This window comes from Purpureocillium lilacinum (genome assembly GCF_023168085.1).
Source record: "Purpureocillium lilacinum CBS 284.36 DNA, scaffold_4, whole genome shotgun sequence".
Lineage (NCBI taxonomy): Eukaryota > Fungi > Ascomycota > Sordariomycetes > Hypocreales > Ophiocordycipitaceae > Purpureocillium > Purpureocillium lilacinum.
In genome coordinates this window covers 1,299,581-1,321,008 of record NW_027072114.1, presented here as the reverse complement: position 1 = coordinate 1,321,008, position 21,428 = coordinate 1,299,581, and the positions used below count along the sequence as shown (strand labels likewise).

The window sequence follows — 21,428 nt, the reverse complement described above, 5'->3', positions numbered from 1 at the left end:
AGGGCTCGGCAGGCAGGAGCAAGCTCTGGCTGTTCACCATCAACAAGCAAGAACGGCACTCGCGCTGCACCGCGCAACCAAATAAAAGCCTCCGCGCTGTCTTCCTGATCTCTCCCATTTCATCTCTCTCTCAACACGCATCCATCCAGCTTCATCGTTACGCCAACTGCATTTCGTTACCCAACCGCTGCTTCAAGCATTTTTCCCATTCTGCCAGAGCTCGCCCAACTCGCTGCAATCCATCTCTACATCCTGCACTGCCGCCCGCCTCGTTTCTCTGTTGAACACATTCGGCTGCCCGCTCACTGCCGCCCCTGCATCTTGGGACACCGCCGCAATGGTCCGTCTCAGCTCGGAGTCTCTCGCTACCCTGCTGCTCGGCACTCGGCTGGCCCGAGGTGAGAACCGCAGTGGAGGCAAGTCGGCCACAAAGTACATTGTCATGACCAAAGAGGTGTGTCTGGCTCTTCATTACGTGGCACAATCTCTGACAAGAGCACCAGGGCGTCAACCCGGAGACTGTGACCGAGACGATTGCACGTCATGCCGACCTCCTCCCCCTAGGAGTTCCGGGGAAATACGAGCCCATCGACTGCGGCGACATTTTCAGGGGCCTCGTGGTGAAGTCGCCCATCACTGCACAAGAGATCAAAGCCATCGATGGTGTGGTCCATGCTTGGCCAGCCCAGCCCCTCTACCGGGATACCGCATCCTGCTGCACCTCCGGAGACGCCGCATGCAACTGTTACTCCGAAAGGCGTGAAAAGAAACCGACTCACGATTTGACCGGCGTCACAAAGATACACAAAGACTCCAACTACGGCCTAGGGACCAAGATTGCCATCATTGACAGCGGTATCGACTACACCAGGTTGGACCTCGGTGGGTGTTTCGGCCCGCAGTGCAAGGTCGTCGGCGGACGTGATCTCGTTGGACAATCGTGGGACCCAGAGAACGAGCATGAGAAGCCGAGAGTCCCCGGTGCCGATCCTTTGTCCTTCTTCAGTCTCGGAACCCAGGCTGCGAGCATCGCCGCTGGCCGACACATCTGGATGCATGATCTAGGTGTCGCGCCTTCTGCGGATCTCCTGGCATACAAAGTATTCGCGGAAAACGGGACCACCACTTCTGAGGAAGTAGTCATTCAAGCTTTTTGTGATGCCTACAGGGACGGTGCCAGCGTCATTCTGAGTCCAAACATCGCTTCGACCTCGAAGCTCGAGCCGCCACACCTTGGAGAATCCGCATGGGGAACAGTGGCAAACCTTCTCACTTACAACGGGGTAGCTGTGGTCCTCGGTGCAGGGGACAAGGGCACAAAATCTTTCTTCGCCAACTCTCGCTCCGGAGCCGAAGGCTTTGGCATCTTGTCCGTGGCAGCCATCAACATGACGTGGAACGATGATAAGCTAAAGCCACGCCCAGCCGCCTTCACATCATGGGGCTCCATGAAGGATCTGCTCCTGAAACCAGACATCGGCGCGCCAGGGGTTGACATCGGGATTGAGCAGTATGACCGAGGCTTCAGCCTTCCCAGCGGCACTGCAATGGCCGCACCATACGTTGCAGGCATCGCTGCTCTCTACCATAGCCAACTTGGCGGACAACATTTGGCTCCATCCAGCTGGGCAACGGACTTCGCAGCAAGAGTCATTTCAGGCGGCCAGAACGTTCATTGGGGGCCCGACGACGCCCTCGCGCCCCCATTCCTCGTGGGAACCGGCCTGGTAGACGCGCACAAAGTGTTGACTTCCAAAACGCTATTGAAGTTTGAGCCCTTCGCCTTGCTCGACGAGGAGCACTTCCAACCAAACTGGACATTCACCATCATCAACCAAAGCGCCAAAAAAGTCAAATATAAGTTCTCTCACCAGGCTCATGCAGCAGTTGAACTTCACGCTCTCGAGTCAGGAGAACCTCGCTCGGTTGAGGTCCCGCTGAATGTCCATCTCCCTCAGTCGCAGCGTATTGAGGGGGGGGGAAACGCCCAGTTCACGTAAGTTTCCGTTGCCTTGGAGCTGTTAGGTGATCGTTGGTTGCAAGCAGCGATTCATCATTTTCACACATTAATGCTAATCCGGGTGCAGGATTACGTTCGAGCCCCCTAAGCACGACCATGGCAAGTTCCTGTATGGCGGCAAGATCTGGATTAAAGGAGACGAGGCAGGCGAGCTTTGCATTCCCTACGGCGGTGTGTCTCACTGAGACGAAAAAGAAGCCTGCTGTGCATCCTAAGACAAGAAATACACAAACATCGTTATAAATTGGCAACGCTTGATTGTGGCTCGAGTGCATCCCTTGATATCCAGATTTGCATCCAAGTAGAGGCCCCGTGGGAGACAAACCACTTACTGTACACGCACTGCTCAGTTCGCCGGTGGCACCAGAGGCACGAAAAGACGATCAACAGGCCAGATCTTTGAGAGAAGTAGGCTACACTAAATTGCGGCTTTCGGCCTGAAAGAGTGTTTCTCGATTGCAAGGACGTATGTATAACGGGCGGCAATGACCCTTGATGCACAGTAGTCAAGGGCTGCTTGTGAAGTGAGCCGATATAGCCAGCGGCATTTCAAGGGCATGCCGCAGAGCCTTGTCGCCTGCTCACGCGCAATGACGCGACGTTCACGAGCAGTGACCCCTTCTGCCCTCAACGAGTTGAGCAGGACACCAATGCGAACGCGTGTCCAACTGCATACCTATTGGTGCGGCCCTTCGTCCTGGCTCATTACTTGGCCTCCGAAGCGTACAAGGGGGTGCTCCGGACATGTGCTGAGCTGCCGCCAACATCTTGTTGCAATGCGTCCAGGTCCGTGTCGGAGCCTTTGGAGATGTGCAACGCCGCGCTGCAGCATTCTGGGCGGCAATCAAGCACGGGTACCATGCTGGATGCTTGCAACAGACAGGCGGACTATCGTTCCTGAACAGAACAGTACTGTACTGTACTGGGGAATTGTACAGGAGGATGAAGCCGTACAAGAGATGTGGCTTGCATCATGGGGAACAGCAGCGTTGACCATCCGACGCCTTGCAGGCAGACGCGATGGATGTAAGCAAAGCATCCTGCAGTCACTCTCAGGGGCCTGGGGCAAAGGTGGGTACGTCGGTTGGTTGACCCTCGCGATGCGAGGTACGGATAGCCCGACCTGGAACTTCAACTGACGGTTGGTGGAGCGAGGCCGCTGGCAACCGACTACGCGGCCAGGTGAGTTGGCTTACAAGAGACCCCGCCAACAGGTAAACTGGAGTGCAGTACTTGCAGTAGCCCAGCGTGTAAACGGTAACTGTCCGTTGGTGGAGGACTTTGGCAACCAACCATGCCGGCAAGGGCGGATACGAAGCCACTGGGTTGGCTCCGAAGGCCCTTCCCAACAGCTACAGAGCAGTAGCCTAAGCCTAAGCTGAGAGTAGAAATTGTTGGTGGAGGCCTTCTGGCGCGCAACAACCAACGAAGCGGACAAGGAAGTTGACCTTCCAACGGACTCCCCACGCCAATGCTTGTGGCATTTGTTGGCCGTGCACTCGGTACCTGAGAGGCTGAGAGCGCGGCAGCTAAGCTTAATGACGCCACATACGTACTGGCACAAGGGGGAAAAAAAACTGGGTGCAGCAATTGGGCTTTTGGACGGCTGAGCTTCCGGAGCTGCGGAGTTTGCTGCGCGGGAGCGAGCTTCATTCCACCAACATGAAAGCCAACGCAGCAAGGCGGCATTAGTCTCGGCATTCTCCGGTCGTCTTGCGCGTTTTACTGCAGGACGATGTAAGCCTTGTTGCGGCGACCAGGTGCCATGGAGCATGGCAGCGAGAGAAAGAGACTCCAATAGAGGAAGAGATGTCAGATGCCGATGCCAAGATTTATATACTAGCAGAGCCGTCTTGGCCAGGCACGGCTGCCCAGCACGGAGGTCTTGGCGATCGCAATCACCTGTGCATACGAGCCACGGAGCCCAGATAAAGTCGCCGGGGTAAGCGGGCTGGGCCTGTTTTTTTTTTTCCCTCACTAGCGAGGTTGGCGCTGCCTCTGATGAGTGTTCGGCGCAACAGAAGCAACATAAGCAACGGGAACCCATGTGCCCTCGTTCGACCTCGACCATGGACCATGCCTAACAGAGTCCAGACGAGCTTGTCCCGCCGCCTGGGCAAGCCTGGTTGTCCACCAACTGGGTGCACGGGCTAGCCGCGATCCCGTGCATGCATGCATCGGGGGAAGACAGAGAGAGAGGAGAGAGAGAGGAAGACTCGTCGCGGTCAATGGCCTGTGCGGCTCGCGTTAGTAGAGCATGGACCGGTAGGGGAGAGAGCCCGATGTCAATAGCAGTCATAAGTCCGGGGATGCCCTCTCGAGGAAGCGGATCGTCACATCGTTCTTTTTTGGTCCATTGCATGTGCCCGAGGCGCGCGCGGCTGGATCGTCCCCCACGTTGTGCCAATTGAGGGAGTGCTGTGTTACTACAATCCTTGCCCCAGGATTTTCGCGCGCGTCAAAAGCTGCAAGGCTGCTGCTGCTGTGCGCCCGAGATCAAATCCGCGTCTCGCCATGATTGCCGGCGTGTTACTTTCCGCTTTCGTCCTCGGGGGCCTGGGCGGCACCGCGGCCGCGCAGGACAACTTTGAGCCTGCCGACTTTAATGTCACGAGCGAGCTCTTGACCCTGGGGGTCGACGTCAATGCGCTCCCTGATCTCTCGGGGCTGGCTGAGCGTGATGACGCCGCGCCTTGCGCCGCAGCTGTGAGTTTGTTCCGTCTCCTGTCGCTGCTTGGCCCCTTTCAATTCTCTTCAACGGTCACTTGTGTGAGGGAACCGAGCCGAGAATTGCAAACATGGACATTACATGCTAGTGTGGTATCAATTGCTCAGTGAATGGCTCACTGACTCCCCTTGCAGTGCAAGTCGCTCTCCGACCTCTACGGCAGCAGCGTCTTCGCCCAAAACACAACCGTATACAGTGACTTCACGGGCGCGTACTGGTCGTCGATCCAGTCGGCGCTCCACCCTCTCTGCATCTTCAAGCCGTCCAAGGCCGCGGACATTTCCGTGCTCGTGCTGCTCGCCCGCCTGACGCAGTGCCCATTTGCGTTCAAGAGCGGCGGCCACGCTGCCTTTGCCGGCGCGTCCAGCATCGAGGGCGGCATCACCGTGTCCCTTGAGAACTTCAAGGACGTTACTGTGTCGCGGGACAAGAAGACGGTCAAGATCCAGCCTGGCAACAGCTGGGTCGACGTCTACAAGGTGTTGGACCCGCAGGACATTACTGTTACTGGTGGCCGCGTCGCACGCGTGGGCACTGGTGGCTTGACGCTGGGAGGTAAGTGGAAGGCCTTTTCCAGTTGTTCATGGCACATCATGGGGTTGCCAAGGGAGTCTCTTGGGCTAACATGGCGTGTACAGGTGGTATTTCCTACTTCTCAAACATCTACGGCTGGGCTTGCGACAATGTTCTTTCGTACGAGGTGTGTATTTGAGCCCCTTTGCTGCTCAGTCTCGACTCGATAGAGGCGGAATGGGCTGCTCTGAGCTTTGTTCAATCGGCTGAAACTATTTCCAGGTCGTCACTGCGTCGGGACGCATTGTCCACGCGACGCCTACCGCGTTCCCTAAGCTTTACTGGGCGCTCAGGGGCGGCGGCAACAACTTTGGCATCGTGACTTCGTTTACGTTTGAGGCGATTCCCCTACCCAAGGGACAGATGTGGGGTGGCACCAGGACATACCTCGAGTCCAACTTCAAGGGCGTTGTGGACGCCTTTGCCGGCGTGGTCTCCAACTCGCCGTCGGACCCCAACGCCGGCCTCTGGGTCGCGTGGATCCTCAAGTACGGCCTGAAGATGGCCGCGACGGAGCTGTGGTACGCGAAGCCCGACGGCGCCAACGCCACCATCTTCAACGACTTCAAGGCCATGACGCCCATTGCCGACAGCACGCAGAACCGCAACGTCAGCGAGTACTCGGAGGCGCAGCAGAAGACGAACCCGTACGGCCTGCGCGAGGTCTACTGGGACATAACGGTCAAGGCGGACGCGCGCATCGCGCACATCGCCCGCGACATCTACTACGAGGAGCGGCCCGCGATCGCTACCCTCGAGGGCGCCAGCCCCGTGCTCGTCTTCCAGGGCATCACCGAGGGCCAGATGAAGCACATGAGCAAGAACGGCGGCAACGCCGTGGGGCTCGACTACCAGAACGGCCCGCTGTACCTCATCCAGATTGCCTGCTGGTGGAACAAGGAGGCCGACGACAATGCCATCTACGCCTTCACCCGCAAGGTCATGGACCGCATCACGGCCGAGGCGACGGCGCTGGGCGTCCAGAACGACTACATCTACATGAACTACGGGAGCAAGTTCCAGAACGTCATTGCTGGCTACGGCGCGGACAATGTCAACAAGCTCCGCGACATTGCCAAGCAGTACGACCCCAAGGCCGTTTTCCAGACCCTGCAGCCCGGTCACTTTAAGCTTGACCGCGCTCCCGTCCCGAGCTAAATTCATTCCTTGGTTCCGCCGGGCTGAAATGCTCGGTAGCAGCTGTGTGTCCGGCCAAGGCTATGTTTGATGTCCTGAGACGACACCCAGGCCAAAGGGGGCATCGGCCTTTATCTCGACTGGTAGCAGTTGCGCGAGCCTTCAGAGGGGAGGCCCATTTCTCAAAGATTTAGATATTGCCTGTACAAAAATGGCCTTGTCGCTACAATTTTAGAAACCACTGGAATACATTTAAGAAGGGAAGCTGGTTTAGCCAACGGCTCGAAAAGACCGAGCAGTGAGATGTTGACTTGTCAGGTGGCAGATCGCCTGCCAGTCCAAAGGCGCAGCCATCGCACTGCCAGAGACTGCTGTTTCGTCTCGCCGTTCATTTTGGTGTCGCGCAACTTATGTTCAACGGAAGCGCCCGATTTGCCTCCATTTGAATCTAGTGTGGCTGTCTCACATCGGGCATGATCGCTGGGCTGATTGCCTATTCCAGGGCGCCGGTGCTGCCACACCGAGATGCTGGAGCGCTGCATCTCACCAATTCGATAACTTATACATTTCGTGGCGAACTTGGGATGACGTGGTGTGCCAAGGCTCACATCTTGATCGATGAACCATCAAGCGACGCTGGACTTTTGACGGCGCGGGCGCGTGAAGCGCCGTGACCTCGAGGCGTGTGAGTTGATTTGAGTATAAACAACACCTCGCGGCCGCGCATTTCTTCTCTTCGTGAGACGAATTTCGAGTCCACATTCACCCAACATGGAGGTCATCGCGGCGGTGGGTTCGTGGGCGCTTGCCTCTACCTGCAACACGGTCCCCGCTACGAGTTGGCTGAGCGCGCTCTGTCCACAACAGTACCGCCATGACATTTCCCTGCTCAACGCACGACTCTCCGCGGGAGCAAAGATCCATCTACCTGGAGCAGAGGGATTCGCCAGGGCAACATGGCGATGGTCGGCAGGATACGCTCCCGAAGCAAATATTGTGGTTGTCCCCAGCACAGGAGACGATGTTGCCGAGACGGTGGGTTTGTTCCACATCACCACATGTTCTGTCGGCGCCATGTAATGCTCACGGAGCACGGGGCAGGTCAAATACGCCAACGAGAAGCATGTGCCTTTCCTTGCCATCAGCGGCAATCACGGCACGATCACTTCAATGGCAAAGATGCGTGGCGGCATCGAGATTTGGCTCGAGCAGCTGAACAGCGTCGACATTGCGCCCGATGGAAAGACTGCCCGCTTCGGCGGGGGCATTCTGAACAAGGAAGCCAAGGAAGCTCTTTGGGCCGCAGGCAAGCAGGCAGGTGAGTCGTTCTCAAGCACTTGAGTTGTACATCCAGGTCATCAGTGGGCTAAGCATGGAGAAGTGACTGGGAGCTGCGAGTGCGTGAGCCTGCTCGGACCGGGCCTCGGCGGCGGCCACGGGTTCCTGCAAGGGCGCTACGGCCTCGTGTCGGACCAGTTCGTGGCCATGGACGTTGTGCTCGCGGACGGGTCGCTGCGCACCATCGACGCGGGCTCGGATCTGTGGTGGGCCATGCAGGGCGCCGGGCACAACTTTGGCATCGTCACCTCGGTCACGTCCAAGATCTATGACATTAAGCATCGCGACTGGGCTGCTGCTAGCTTCATTTTTGATGGCAGCAAAGTTGAACAGCTTTACGACGCGATCAACGAGCACCTCCTCAAGAATGGCACCCGGCCCGTCGACGTCCTGGACTTCTCGGTCTTTATCAACAATCCGGAAGTCGATCCTGACAAGGTCCGTACATATGGTGTCTGTGTCGTGAGAATGTGCCGTGCTAATAAGAGCCAGCCGATGGTACTGTTCTTCGTCATGCAAGAGGGTGCGTCCGAGGTAGACCCCTCGTACACTGCGCCGTTCACTGCCTTGAAGCCCCTCATATCAGGCACGAATCAAGGGACCTACCTGGATATACCCTCATGGATCGGCATATCCACAGATGGCCCGACGTGCCAGAAAACCGAGCAGGTCAAGATGCACTTCCCGCTCGACCTCCAAGTCTACAGCCCAGCGGGCCAACGCCAAATATACGACCTCTTCGCCTCCGCGACTCGCAAGATTCCCGCACTCAACGCCTCCAGTCTCCTTTTCGAGGGCTACTCCGTGCAAGGCGTGAGAGCAGTCGGCAGCGAATCGACGGCGTACCCGTTCAGGGCAAACAACTTGATCGTCTCGCCCGAGATAAAGTACACCCCAGCCGGGCCCGATATTGACAGGGAAGCGATTCAGCTGGGCACCCGCCTTCGGGAAATACTGCATCAGGCGAGCGGGCGGAAGGAGATGGACACGTACGTCAACTACGCGGCGGGCGTGGAGACGGTGCAGCAGATGTACGGGCATGAGCCTTGGCGTCTGAAGAAGCTGCGGGATCTCAAGAGAAAGTATGATCCGCATGGCCGATTCAACTTTTACGCGCCAATTGTTGCGTAAAGGCTTGATTTGTGTATAGCCGCTGAGGTATATTGCGCACCAAGCCGACATGGAGCATTGACGAGCTCAGGTCCTCTTAAGAAACGATATATACAATAATTCTCCGTGTTATTGGCATGAAAGCGACATTGCAGTGTATAAAGGTCTGAAGAGCAGAGTGCCAACGAAGCCATGAAACTAGTGACGGCACACCAAGCCTTCGACTGCATGCGTGTACCAGGCTCTCAACAGCTACAGCCACACCAGTGGCAGTTCCCCTTTCCGCAACTTTGACGGTCGTTGCAGTCGCAGTCCTTCTTGCACGAGATCCAGCTCCCAAACCCGTTGTTCGCCGCCGTCCAGCACCACTTGCCAGCGGCGTCGCAGCGTTTCCAGCAGTTGCGGCGATGGCAGCCAAAGTGCTGGTCGCCGGTGTAGCACCTGCGCTTGTGGAGGCGGCTCGCGGATAAGGCCAGCGGGTGCTCTGCGCAGTCGCGGATCGCGTTCGCGTCGACGCCATCGGGGAGTGTGGCCTTGTCGACTTTCATCACGCCCAGCGCGCCGCATGTGCTGGCGGTGCCGGTGTCGTTGACGGTAGAGGAGGAGGCGGTGCTCATTAACCCGAGCGCAGTGACGAGCAGGGCGTGATTGGTCTTCATACTAACGATAGAGGAGGAGTAGGTCTGAGAGAGGATCACAGAGCTGATTTGCTGTGATTATGGACATCTACAGGACCGATGAATGCTACAAAATTCTGCGAGGAAGCAAGGCGTCTGCTCTTCTTTAAGTATCAAGCTGTTAGATGCTAATTAGGCCCCTCATCAGCGACATCAACAATGGGAGCAAGGCCGAAAACAAGGCCTTCAATGTTCAGCGTCAGTGAGGGTCCCGTGGCATATACGCCTTATTGCGCTACCATAGCATGAAGTCTCGCGTCGTAGGCGTTATGGTCCTCGGGCCGCTACATTAAAGCCTCTGGTAAATACCAGAGGGCCCGATATTCAGCGATGTTGCATCGTGTAAGGGCAACAGCGACGAAACGAATGCATCGTCCTATCCCGAAGAAGTACCCGAGTAGTATGCATACCATCCTCTTAGGATACTACCGTCACCCTCACTGCGTGCTAGTGCACTGTCGGCTTATCGGAATTCCTGTTCGCCGCCTTTGGCGTCTGGGATTGGGGCCATCCTGGTGGCGTGAGGGAAAGGCACATTATGAGAAGCGCGTTCTACAATATTCAGCAATGGACGGCGACAGACGACGAGTCTTAATCAATGGCATATGAAGAGCATTCTTACTCCCTGGCAACCTCAGTAGTCCTCTCCTGGTTCCTCACTCGTGGCATTAGACGTCCAAGTTGGACAGCCACATTACACCGGGGCCGATGAGAAGCAGCTCGGGCTGGACGGGAGCCGCAACGCGGCAGTTGGCGCATGCCGAGGTCACGCGACAAGCTACTCTCAGTGCGCAATGGCCGCCTCCTCCAGTCCGTACAGCGTCGAGCAATGCTTTATTGCCGTCAATGTGCATATGATCTTCGGCCATCTGTCGACTCAGATGTGGCTGGCAAGAGCGGCGCGGCAACGAATGGCACGCTCTCTGCGGAGTCTCGCAGGTTCTCAAGAGCTCGTGCCTCTCGATGATTTGGCTCTGCGTATTGGTGGCGGTGAGTGGCTGCATCGACTAGGCGGCGCCGGGACTTTTTGAGGCATCTATTCACGGGCATGAGCCTTGGGCGTCTGAAGAAGTTGCGGGATCTGAAGAAGTATGATCCGCGTGGTCGATTTAACTTTTACGCACCAATCTCCACCACGTAGAGGTTGATCGCGCTAGAGCACGGTCTATATCGACCGAGGTATATACATGCCTGTGTGGTGGCATGGGGAGAGCCAAGAGTTGAATATTGCAAACTTCAGTGCCTGCTGTGCGCGGGCTTGGATGCGATTTTATTGGGTGAAATCAAGCCAGAGAGTTCGAATCCAGCATTAAAGTTGCTACTTAAAAGGAGTCTCCCCTATTCGACGCCATGCTGTTACGGCGCGAGGAAAACCTTGCCAGCCAAATTGGATCAATTGATGAGAAGCGGCATTGAGCGTCAACGGCAAACGGCCACCTGCCGAGATGGTCTTAATACCAAGGTTTCGCAGTCTCGTAGAATGGAAACGCATACGGAAAACAGTATCGTTGACGTCTTGTAAGCACCATGCGCGCTCTCTCAAAAGCATGACGTGAAACCTGTGTGCTGGGAGCAGGGTAACGGGGCGTGTCAAAGTCTATGAAGCACCAGACGTAGCCAACTGCCCGGGGCGCTACCTTGTTGAAAGTCTCGACTGCGAAAGCCTTTCCTCACAGGAGGAGGGAGGGCCGGTTTTCCCAGAACATGTAGCGAACATTCATTGAAGGCCGTCTACACGTGCGCCTCGCAGACTTGCAAAGCGACTGTGCGCGGCCTACAATCAGCCAACTAACAGCCACACCCACACGATGCACAAGTGCCCGCTGCGCAGGCCTCCTCTCCGCGGCACCCATCGTCACTCTTGCAACTGATCCAGGCTCCCACGCCCCTATTGCGGGCAGTCCAGCACCACTCGCCGCCTTCTCCACAGCGCCTGTAGCAGTAGCCGTGAGAGCAGCCGCCTTTTTGGCCGCGCCAGCACCTGCGTTTCTGGATGGGGCTGGAAGACAGAGCCAGTGGGTGCTCTGCGCAGGCGCGGATCGCGCCGGGGTCGACGCCCTCGGGGAGTGTGGCCATGTCGAGCTTCATGACGCCTAAGGCACCGCACAGCTCGGTGGCGTTGCTGATGGGCGAGGATGAGGTAGTGCCTAATTGGAGCGCCGAGACGAGCAGGGCGAGAATGGTCTTCATGTCGACGATGATTCAAGATGGAGCCAAGAAGTGAACTGCAGAGCTGACTTGCAATGGACGATGGTTGATATTCAGGCGATGAGTGAATGTGTGCAAAGTCCTCGACACGAAGCCTGTCGTGTCGCATTTTATACCTGTCGAGCTTCATGATACCTTCGTCGGAGGGAGATAACCGGAGGGGCCATGGGCAACTCAACAGCAACGATCGTTGCGGCGTGAACATAGATTTGGGGGTCTCGGCGCGCCAGCGTGAAGGCCCCGTGATTCACCTGGATGCGTTTCTACGCTGTCATCAGTGTCATTAAGCGTTCGCGTCGCAGGTCTTGTGGTCTATGGGCCAGTTCGTCAAGGGCTCTCTGACGGCGGCGTGCAAGAAGGTCTCGTCACTATATCGCTGTTGGCACATCCTGTACTACCGATATATCGAATCTTAAGTCTTTACCCCCGGGCGATAGGGACGCGAATTATAGAGACATTCCGCCATCCCGGCGTACTCTATGTTGTAGGCAACGTTGAGGTTTTGGTACACCGTTTAGAGCAGCTGCTGAGGAGTTGTCATCTCAGGGTACCGTCGGTGCTCTCACTTGCACCTCACTAGATACCTAGTAGAGGTGGCATTTCGCGACGGTTTGTGCGGTTCAGCTACTTTGCACATCGGGGACCGGTGAGATGCATTACCAGGTTTCACGAAGTCATGACGTTTCTCATGGCGCGCACACGACTGTGTGTGCCATCTACGTACGTATCGACTCAATCGTGGTCGGGCGTCGCCGCAACGAATGGCAATGCGACCTGTGGAGCTCGGCGGACTCAAGAGCGCGTGTCTCTTGATGATTTGGCTTCGCGAATAGGCGGCCAAGCGCGCGTGGCTGGCGAGTGGCGGCATTGAGTTGAGGAGGCCGGCGCCGCGCTTTTAATTGATCTATTTGCGGGCATGAGAGGGCACGACTCGGTGCAACCGCGACGCCAGCATGGAGTCGACTTGTCGAGGCGTTGTCACTACCTGCTGTTATGCAGAGGAGGAGAGAATGCAAGGGATGGAGGAGATCGCGATCGATGAGGGAGGGGAGTGGGTTTGCCGCGCATCCACGTGTTTTACCCACGCGGTGTGCCAGGGTGCTTTCAACCGCGGGGCGGTCATGGATGCGAGGAGGCAGGCACCTCGATGGTTCCTCTGCCGGGGGTTACGCATCGAGCGCTGACGCCCGTTGCCAGTTAACAAGGCGCAGCCGGCGACGGTGCAGGGGTAGGAAAAGGCGCCGTCGTTTTGCCATCTGTGCCTCTTCTCCACGGTTCGGGTTTGGGAGGTGAACGAGAACCGTGGAATTGGGAGCGATGGTTTCCACATCCGTGGGCCCCGGCTCGAGAGGAGGGAAAAAAAAAAGCCACAGCAATGGCGTTGCATCGGGGAGCTCTGGCGAGATCGTTTTTGTTGGTCGGGAGGCGGCGGCGGCGGGGAGGCAGTGGGAGCTTGAATCAGGAGCTTGGGCGCCTTTGCCCGACTGATTGCCTGACGAGCATCGTGCTTGCGTGCATAGTCGTGGCCGTGGTCGTGGGCTCGTGGTGCGTTGTACCCGCTCGGTGCTCCGAGGCTCCATAATTTTGACCGTCGTGTCGTCTGCAGATGCAGATGCAATTGCAAGCGATGCCGCGCGCCATGCATGATGATCGGTTTGCGCCGTCGTGGCGGCGGCGGCGGCGGCCAACACACGATGATGGACAGCGACGGAAGGATGGATGGATGGATGGGAAGGACGGATGGTCCTCGCGCGCCTTCCTCGGCCACCCGCCTGCCACCCCCTGCGTCGAGCATCCGGGCGGCCCGCCCCCAATGGAACTGGCCGCTGTGTACCAGTCCGTTGCAGTGCCCAGTGGAGGCGGCAGCGGCAGCAGCTCCAGCACCAGCAGCGCCAGCGCCAGCGCGCCTCCACGCATCCACAACACGAGCACGGCGCTTCGTATTCTTTTTTTATTTTGCTCACTCGTATGTACGGAGCGCGTCTGGTCCGCGGATGGCGATGGCCTCTCAATTGGCGTCTCGACGGTCGACGGGTGACGCACGCGCGGGCTGCAGATCCGGCGCGGCCGCGCGCACGGCAGTTGGAGTCTATTCTGCCCGTCCTGTCTGTCTGTCTTGTCCGTCCCATATGCAAAAGTGAGCAGGTCCCGTGCTCGTATCCGGCACGCACGCACGCACAGTGACAATGAATTGACAGGTCCAACGGCCCGGTGTTCCCCCCTGACGCAGACGGCGCACAGACGGGGTTTGCGTCGCCTCTGTGCTCAGGCCGGCCGGGCTGGCGCGCTGTCGATATGCGCGGCAGATGGGGTGCTTGACAGACGGAAGCGAACGAAGAGTGAGTGAGTGGCAGCCAGCCCTGTTCCCCTCCCTCCCCCGTGAAGAGTTTCTTTTCTTTTCTTTTCCACCCGTTCGTCGGGAAGGGTTCCAGGCTCTTGTTCGTGTGGTTGGCGACTCGCGCCAATGCAGGCCCCAATGCACGCGACACCCATGCCTCGCCGGATCCTTCAGAAGTGGGTGGTGGTGCTGGTGGATTGGCAATGGCATGGCATGGCATGGCATGGATGGATGAAGAGAGACCACCGCATCCTGACTTGACATGGATGCTGCCACTTCACGGCCGGCCAGCCAGGCCAGCCCATTTGGCCCATTTCGGCCGCCCAAGCACCCCCCGAGTCAGCGGCCTGGCACGCCGCCGCCCAATGAATCGAATCGACCTGATCAATGGACGAGACGCACTGACATTATTTCTTGTTGCTCGCGTCGACCTTGGGTGCTTCCCCGGCCCCTGGGCCAGGAACCAACCTGCTTTTCCACGTTCGCAGCCAGGGGCTTTTACGTACCAGGTCCCAGGGCTTGCCAGGGGCCTGTCTGCGTGGCTAATGACGGCCGCGAGACCAGCTTGAGTGCAGAAAAACCACTGGGCTCGGTGCCCTCCCATGTCTGTTAGTGCCTGCCCCGGCCGCTACTCCCACGCGACTCGGGTCCCCACCCGAACCAACGGTGGGAGCGGTGCCTGTTGATCAGGCACAGGGGCCGGTCAATCAGGTACAGCGACCCGTCCCCCCCCGTCGCCGGCTTAGCAGCCGTCCACTTCCAGGCGGACCAGGGTGCCGGGCCAGGCCTGGCTGAAGGCGCCTGGGAGAGCGTCTGGCAAGCCTGGACAGTTCATGGAAGCCCTCCTCCATCCCCCTCCCCTCCACTGGCCTCCCCCCCCTGTCCGCCGCCCCCCTGTCGCCCTGGGCGGGCTTGCATTGGATGAATGCCCCCGCGATGGGCTCCAGCGGGCTGGCTGGGCTGGCTGGTCCGTGGCGATGGTGGTGGTGGCTTCCACTTCGCTGCAAGCATCGAGCCAACCCCATCCAATGGCCCTCGCAACCTCCACATCCACCTCCACCTCCATGCTGCTGCTGATGCTGGTTCTGGTGCTGCTGCCGCTGTCGTTGCCGCTGCTCTGCTGCTCCGTCGTCTGCTCCCTCCTCCCCCCAGTCAGGTTCACTCCCATCCTCCTCTCCCGGCGGCTTGCGTTATCGAAACCCTTTCCTCCTTTTCCAATCCCAATCCCCCTCAACCCCCAAACTGCCTGTCACTCCTTATTCCCTCCCCCCTCCGAGGCGTCGTCCCCTCCCCCAATTCCCCCGGCATCGAGACGAAACTCCCGGCGACTTTCCGTCAACCTTGCCAAATACCTTCGTTTTTACCCGCCAGCCGGCTAGCCACCTGCCTACCTCGCCTTGCCTGCCTCTGTCTACCTTACCCAGGTCTCCTCCTCGCCCCCTCTGCTCCCCCCCGTATCGTCGACCCAGCCCTGAGGCAGAGACACAAACTCTCATACTGCAGCCGCTCCAATCCGACCGCCGTCGCTGCAACCAGCCTCTCAAATACCAGCCCCGGGCCGTCGAAACAAAGTGCGGCAACATCTGCGTCGATTTACCATCGGCCCATCCCCATCCCCGTCCTCGGTCACTCGCTTGCTCGCTCGCTCGCTTGCTTCGCCGCCCGGCTTCACGACGACCCTGTCCATCGCCCACGACAGCAAGCACCGCACGCTCCCTACCACCACCACTACTACTACGCCGCCAACATGGGCCAAAGCATCATCGACCGCATCCAGGCCAAGCTGGAGCTCTTCCGCCTGGAGCAGCGCTACACGCGCCGCCGTCATCGCCGCTCCACCTTCGTCTCCAACGCCATCTATGTCGACGGCGAATACATCTACCAGACGCCCAACAGCACCGGCTCCTCGACCGACTCGAGCGCCACCCGCGTCGACGCTCTGCACGGCGAGAGGGCCATTGCCGTCTCCGCCGCCAAGCACACGGCCCAGATGGCCGCCAACACCACCACCGTCACCACCGAGATTCCTACCGCGGAGCGCAAGCGATTGAACCGGTTCAGCTCCATCCCCAGCTTCGGCGGCGCCTTTGGCGGCGGCAACAAGGATAGACCAAAGGTTGTGGAGCGCCGCACCAGCATGATCAGATAGACGACAGGTTCCACCTAGAACAAAGAATACGGCGAATCCCCGCCCCTCGCTTGAGCATACGGCATCGCGACAACGGCTGGGCCAGCCCGTGGCTCCCCAGCCTAGACAGCAACAAAAAGGAAGTCGTCGGCGTCATGACTTTTGCCCCGACCGCGTACATAACGATTTCGAGTCCTTCTCTTACGAACATTTGCAATTCACTTTTTCTTTTAATGCGAGGGGTTCAATTCTTGGTGTTTTGGTCTTTGCCTGGATCGGTCATATCGGCACCCTTCCTGCTCTGGACAACGGGTACGGGATCTTTGGTGGCAAGGGCATTTGGACATCCTCACGAGGGGACGACATGACGTTCTGCTTTGGGCCACTTGACCGCAGGCAGAGCTCGGGTGGTCAGCGCAGCCCGTGGTCCGAGCGAGGAATAGGGCAGGGCAGGGCAAGGCGGACGGGCCCTGACTGACCCCTCGGCCGCTTGCCCGGGATGCTGCCGTCCATGCTGGCGGAGCACCGCATGAGGCGCAGGAGCACTGTACATATATAGGATGCAATGCATGGCTGACAGGGTCTTTGACGGCTAACGTCTCGTGTAACGTGGGCGGTTATCTGGGTGCGTGCCTTGCCCGTCTTGTCCTGCCGTGCCGCCGCCGCCGCCGCCGCTACTGTCGTGCACCGTGACCACGCTCGCTGGGTTCGGCTGGTATATCTTGTACATAGTCACAACGAAGGTCGTCGGTCGTGTCTTTTAACGTTGCTGCCCCTCGAACTGCGTACGTGCGTATTATGTACGTAGTTGTAGCACCATTTTTGTCTCGCCATGTTTTGCATTCCCACCCCGCCGTTCGGACGACACGGAGCAGTCCATGTCTCGGCCTCGGGCTCCCCTCCTCGCCTCTCCCGCGCCGCCCCCCCCCCCCCCCCCCCCCCCCCCCCCCTCCACGCGCGCACGCGCACGCACACGCGCATTTTCCTCGTTCTCTTGGGGCCCCCTCCGATCACCGACCACTGACCATCCGCCGCCCCACGCGCAGGATCATGGCACGCACACGGCACGTTTTCGGCACGCGGGGTGGGCACGCGGCTGCTGTCTCTATCTCTGCCTGCCTGCCTTTCCTCCTGCGAATCGAATGGATGGTGGTCGTGCGACGTCGGGAAAAGCGCCCGGCGCCTCCCCACCTTACCACTACGTGCTCGAGTGTCGGAGCCGAAGCGGAGGCGGAACCGGAACCGGAGCGGGTAGGGTAGGGTTGGGCGTAACCTGCGACCGGGGACGTTTTGGAAGGGGGCCATAGTATGGAGAGCATAGGTTGCGGTGACGTTTGGCGTGCGGCCCACGTCTGGATGCGGGGGGTTGGTCCCGTGTCTTATGCCTCTTGACACGACTTATTGGTAGGAAAGCTAGGAGGGACGAATCACCTGATACACCCGCCACGGCGATGGGACTCTCTGAAGTTGGCTATCTGCTGGCCCAGGCTTTGTCGGGGATATCTGGGCGGCCACGGGAGGGAAATGGATTGGAAGAGGCGAAGATGGCATGGTACAATTGTGACAAATGTGCGCTTGGGAAGGAGAATCGTGGCCGACGGCGCGTGCGTGCGCTTTGTTGTGCCTGTTTGGGTGAGTGTGGGAGAATGAGAGTTTACATGATGGTGGCCTGGAACATTCAGTCTGCAAAGGAAGCTGACTTACACGAGCCAACTCCACAACCTGTTACTCCTGAGGCACATCGCGCATCGCAACCCACGCAGCCGTCATTCACACTCCTCGTCCCTATCAGGACCATGCAGCAATATACCTTCAAATTCGTCATATAATATGCACTCCCAGTCCAGAAAAGCGATCCATGGCGTGAGCCGGCCGACGCAACGGAGCGCGTCCCGGGTAAGTCGCCTCTCCAGCAGCGAGACACATGTGACGTTAGTACATTTGTACGCGAGACACTTGAGACAGCCAAGCAAGCAAGGAACATCAATGCAGATAATAAAGCGTCGGTTAGTTAATGGCTAAGACGGCAAGTTCATTTGGGTATGCAACAGCTACAGTACTGTATACGACAAAGAATCCAACTCGACAGCAGCAAAACAAGCCCCACGCCCGTCGCCGACAAAGCAAAACGACAAGCCTCCCCTTACAAAGTACTACGTTGTAACTAACTCGTAGCCGGGGATGAGCAAAAAAAGACGAACACGCCCTCGCCCTCGCCGTAAACCTCCGGCGCTGCGACACCTTCGAACGCCCAAGACTCCTCACTCTCTGCTCTTGTCTGCGCCTAATAAATCGGCACCGCAAACAAAGAGGTATGCACCTCATCCTTCCTTCTCATCCTCCTCATGCAGTCCCCGTCTCCTCTACTCCGGTCTACTATGCGATGCGATGCAGAGACAAAGAAAATGATCCCATGCTTCTACGCCATCATGAGGCCTTCGTAGGCCCGCTCTACGGTCCGTCCGCCCATGCCAGGGAGCGCCCGCAGCTGCGTCAGGTTCTCGATGCGCGCGCCCGCCTCGTCCTCCATGGCGGCCAGCTCCAGGTAGTCGACCAGGTCGCGCGCCCTCTTGGCCCCGAAGCCGACGAGGCCGCGTATCCGCGTCAGGTCGCGCGAGTTGACCACGTCCAGCAGCTGCGACGTGCGCGGCGACGGGGGCCCCGAGTACTCGTCGTTGATGTACATGGTCGGCCTCGACGGGGCCCGACTCTTGCGTGGCTTGCTCTTGGCTGGGCTGGAGAGGCGACCTTCCTCGCCGTCGGCGTCGGCGTCGTTGTATTCGCGGTCATCGTCTGTGACAATACGGCGTCTCTGCCTCTTCTTCGCCGAGTTTGCCGGGCTTCGGTGGTCGATTGTGGATGCGCTGGACATCCCCAAGCGGATTCGCAGGCGCTCAATCTTTCCAAGCAGCTTGGCCTGGCCGGGAAAGTACGGCAGGGCCATCTCGTACGCCTTGAGCGCGGCCGCCTCCTCGCCCCTCTCCTTGTGCTGCCGGGCCGCCAGCAGGTAGCGGAGACCGTCCGACTTGGAGTCTTCGCGCCAGTCCTCACTCTCGATTCGTCTTTCGAGCGCGTCGAGACGTCTTTGCACGGCCTCGCTGAGACCGGGTTGGACAGGCGGCGGCGGCGCCGCGCTCGCCTTTTCGGCAGCAGTCCTCGCCGCCAGGATCTCGCTGACCTTCTTCTCCACCATGGCCTCGATCTGTGCCGCAGACACCGTCACCGACTCTTCGGCTGCTGGCTTGGCAATCTTGGTAGGTCGCGGGACGACCTCGTGGTCAGACGGGCGCTTTTGGGAGCTTCGGCGCGGCACGAGGCTCACGGCGACCGCGGGCCGCGCTATGGCCGACGGCTTCGCCTTGTCCGTGTACACGCTGAATGCCTTAACCGGCTTGGACGAGTCGGCGGCGGCAGCCTTGGCAGCAATGTTGCCGTTGTGGACGTTGTGCGCGTTGTGCGCATTCGCGAGCGGCCGCAGCGGTTGGCGCGCGATGGCCGTGCCGGAGCCTGAGTTCGTCCTAGGAACCTGCTTGAACACGACCTCGTTCTCAATCTCGCGAACCTCGATCCGCTTCGCCCGGGTGCTAACGTTTAAACTGCTCAGGGTGTCGAGGTGGTAGCTCCGCAGTGGCGCCAGATTCAGGATCATGACGGTGATGCCCTTGTTCTGGCCGAGCGAGAGGATGCGCGTCATCTTGGACTCGCGGTACGGTATCCGCTTGTCGCCCCTGCCAATGGCCTCGATGCACTGGCTGAGAACAAAGAGGCTCTTGTTGATGGCCGCCGACTCGACCAGCCTCTCCTTGTCGTTGTCGGTGCGGCGGTTGTCCTCGGAGCCCGCGAGATCGATGGCGGACGCGGTGCTTTCGCGCACCGTGGTGCCCGTCGTCTGCGTCAGCTTGACGCGCAGGATCGCGTGACTGCGGCTGCTGTGGGCGTTGAGCTTGGTCGCGGCCGTGACGCGGTTGTTGTTGGCCTCAATGTACATCTTCTCAAAGTCCTTGAGGTCCCCGCAGGCCCGCTCCGACAGGCCGGCGACGACGGTCCTGCCGTTGGCCTCGGCGCGCAGGGGCAGCCCCGACGGCGTTCGCTTCTCGGGCGGCTCGAGGAGGTCGTACACCTTGTCGTTGTAGATCTCGTAGTACGACAGGGTGACGCGAACCGTCGTGTCGCCCTCCGTGTCCTTCATAATCTTCTTGCCCCGGCGAAAGACGCCGCTCAGCAGCCGAGGTATCACCCCTCGGTCGGCCAGCTTGAGGCCGCCTCGCATCGTGTGCGTCTTGCCGGTACCGGTGACGCCGTACGCGAAGATGGTGAGATCGTAGCCCTGGAACAGCGACTTGAGAAGCGGTTGCACTGTGGGATGTGATTAGCCATGGGAAAAGCTCCTCGGACCCTGGACGGGGCTGGGCTGGGCTACCTTCGGCGGTGAACAAGGCCTCCTGGGACGTGGCCTGGTCGTAGACGCCATTGAAGGCAAAGGAGAACTCCTCGGCCTCGTTCTTGGGGTTCGGGATCTTGACGACGGTGCTGGGCTTGCCGGGCTCTACGCCATCGGCGCGCACAATCACGTCCTTGTCCAGCTCCTTCTCGAGGAGCGGGCGTATCCTCGCGACGACGCGGACCGACATTGTTGCAACTGGCAGCGAACAACAAAAGGAGAAGAGCGACGCGAAGAAACGAACGCACGCGACGACGCACAAAGGAAACGAGATACCCCGCCTGCTCGAACGCGACCTGAAGCGACTGGGACGATGCTAGGGATGCATCTGTGCTCTGCCGGCGACAGGGAAGTCAAAGGTAAGGTAAGGCAAGGTAGGGTTAACGGTTGGCACTAAAGTTACGGACCAGGATCGCAGATTGGCGGCGGGTTCCTGCTAATTCGCGGGTGTGGCGCGGGTTCACAACAGTGCCCGCGGGAGACCACTGGGGTCGGCCCAGCAACGGGGCGCGTTGCAGCGGATGTGGCGCCACGCATAACCGCCCTTCAGTGGCTTGGGCAGGCGCCAGACAGGTCCAGCATTGACGCCCAGCGAAGTGGCCCAGCTTACACTGGGCCGTGAGACCCGCTCTGGCCTGTCTGTGCCCGGGACCGGAAAAAGCCGCCGGGCGGCCCGCCATGCGCTTCCAAGGTCCCAATTCCCGTCTTTTCGAGCTGCTGCGACGTCAGA

At 59.1% G+C, this 21,428-nt stretch overlaps 5 protein-coding genes across 5 annotated transcripts; 4 read left to right on the top strand and 1 right to left on the bottom strand.

Moving 5' to 3' along the window:
• Positions 1–337: 337 nt before the first annotated feature.
• Positions 338–2,205, top strand: PLICBS_005604 (uncharacterized protein; the record flags this gene model as incomplete). Its single annotated transcript, XM_018319289.2, has 3 exons — positions 338–454; positions 504–1,996; positions 2,088–2,205. 3 exons carry the CDS (start codon positions 338–340, stop codon positions 2,203–2,205), a joined length of 1,728 nt encoding a protein of 575 aa, XP_018181763.2.
• Positions 2,206–4,534: 2,329 nt separating this feature from the next.
• PLICBS_005603 (uncharacterized protein) lies at positions 4,535–6,479 on the top strand (the record flags this gene model as incomplete). The annotated part of the gene is made up of 4 exons (XM_018319288.1): positions 4,535–4,726; positions 4,883–5,303; positions 5,387–5,448; positions 5,544–6,479. The coding sequence occupies 4 exons, from the start codon at positions 4,535–4,537 to the stop codon at positions 6,477–6,479; spliced, it is 1,611 nt and encodes a 536-aa protein (XP_018181762.1).
• Positions 6,480–7,628: 1,149 nt separating this feature from the next.
• Positions 7,629–8,927, top strand: PLICBS_005602 (uncharacterized protein; the record flags this gene model as incomplete). Its single annotated transcript, XM_065600765.1, has 2 exons — positions 7,629–7,776; positions 7,813–8,927. 2 exons carry the CDS (start codon positions 7,629–7,631, stop codon positions 8,925–8,927), a joined length of 1,263 nt encoding a protein of 420 aa, XP_065456837.1.
• Positions 8,928–15,876: 6,949 nt separating this feature from the next.
• Positions 15,877–16,278, top strand: PLICBS_005601 (uncharacterized protein; the record flags this gene model as incomplete). Its single annotated transcript, XM_065600764.1, has 1 exon — positions 15,877–16,278. One exon carries the CDS (start codon positions 15,877–15,879, stop codon positions 16,276–16,278), a length of 402 nt encoding a protein of 133 aa, XP_065456836.1.
• A 2,398-nt stretch (positions 16,279–18,676) lies between these two features.
• PLICBS_005600 (uncharacterized protein) lies at positions 18,677–20,888 on the bottom strand (the record flags this gene model as incomplete). The annotated part of the gene is made up of 2 exons (XM_018319285.2): positions 18,677–20,613; positions 20,678–20,888. The coding sequence occupies 2 exons, from the start codon at positions 20,886–20,888 to the stop codon at positions 18,677–18,679; spliced, it is 2,148 nt and encodes a 715-aa protein (XP_018181759.2).
• Between the last annotated feature and the right edge of the window lie 540 nt (positions 20,889–21,428).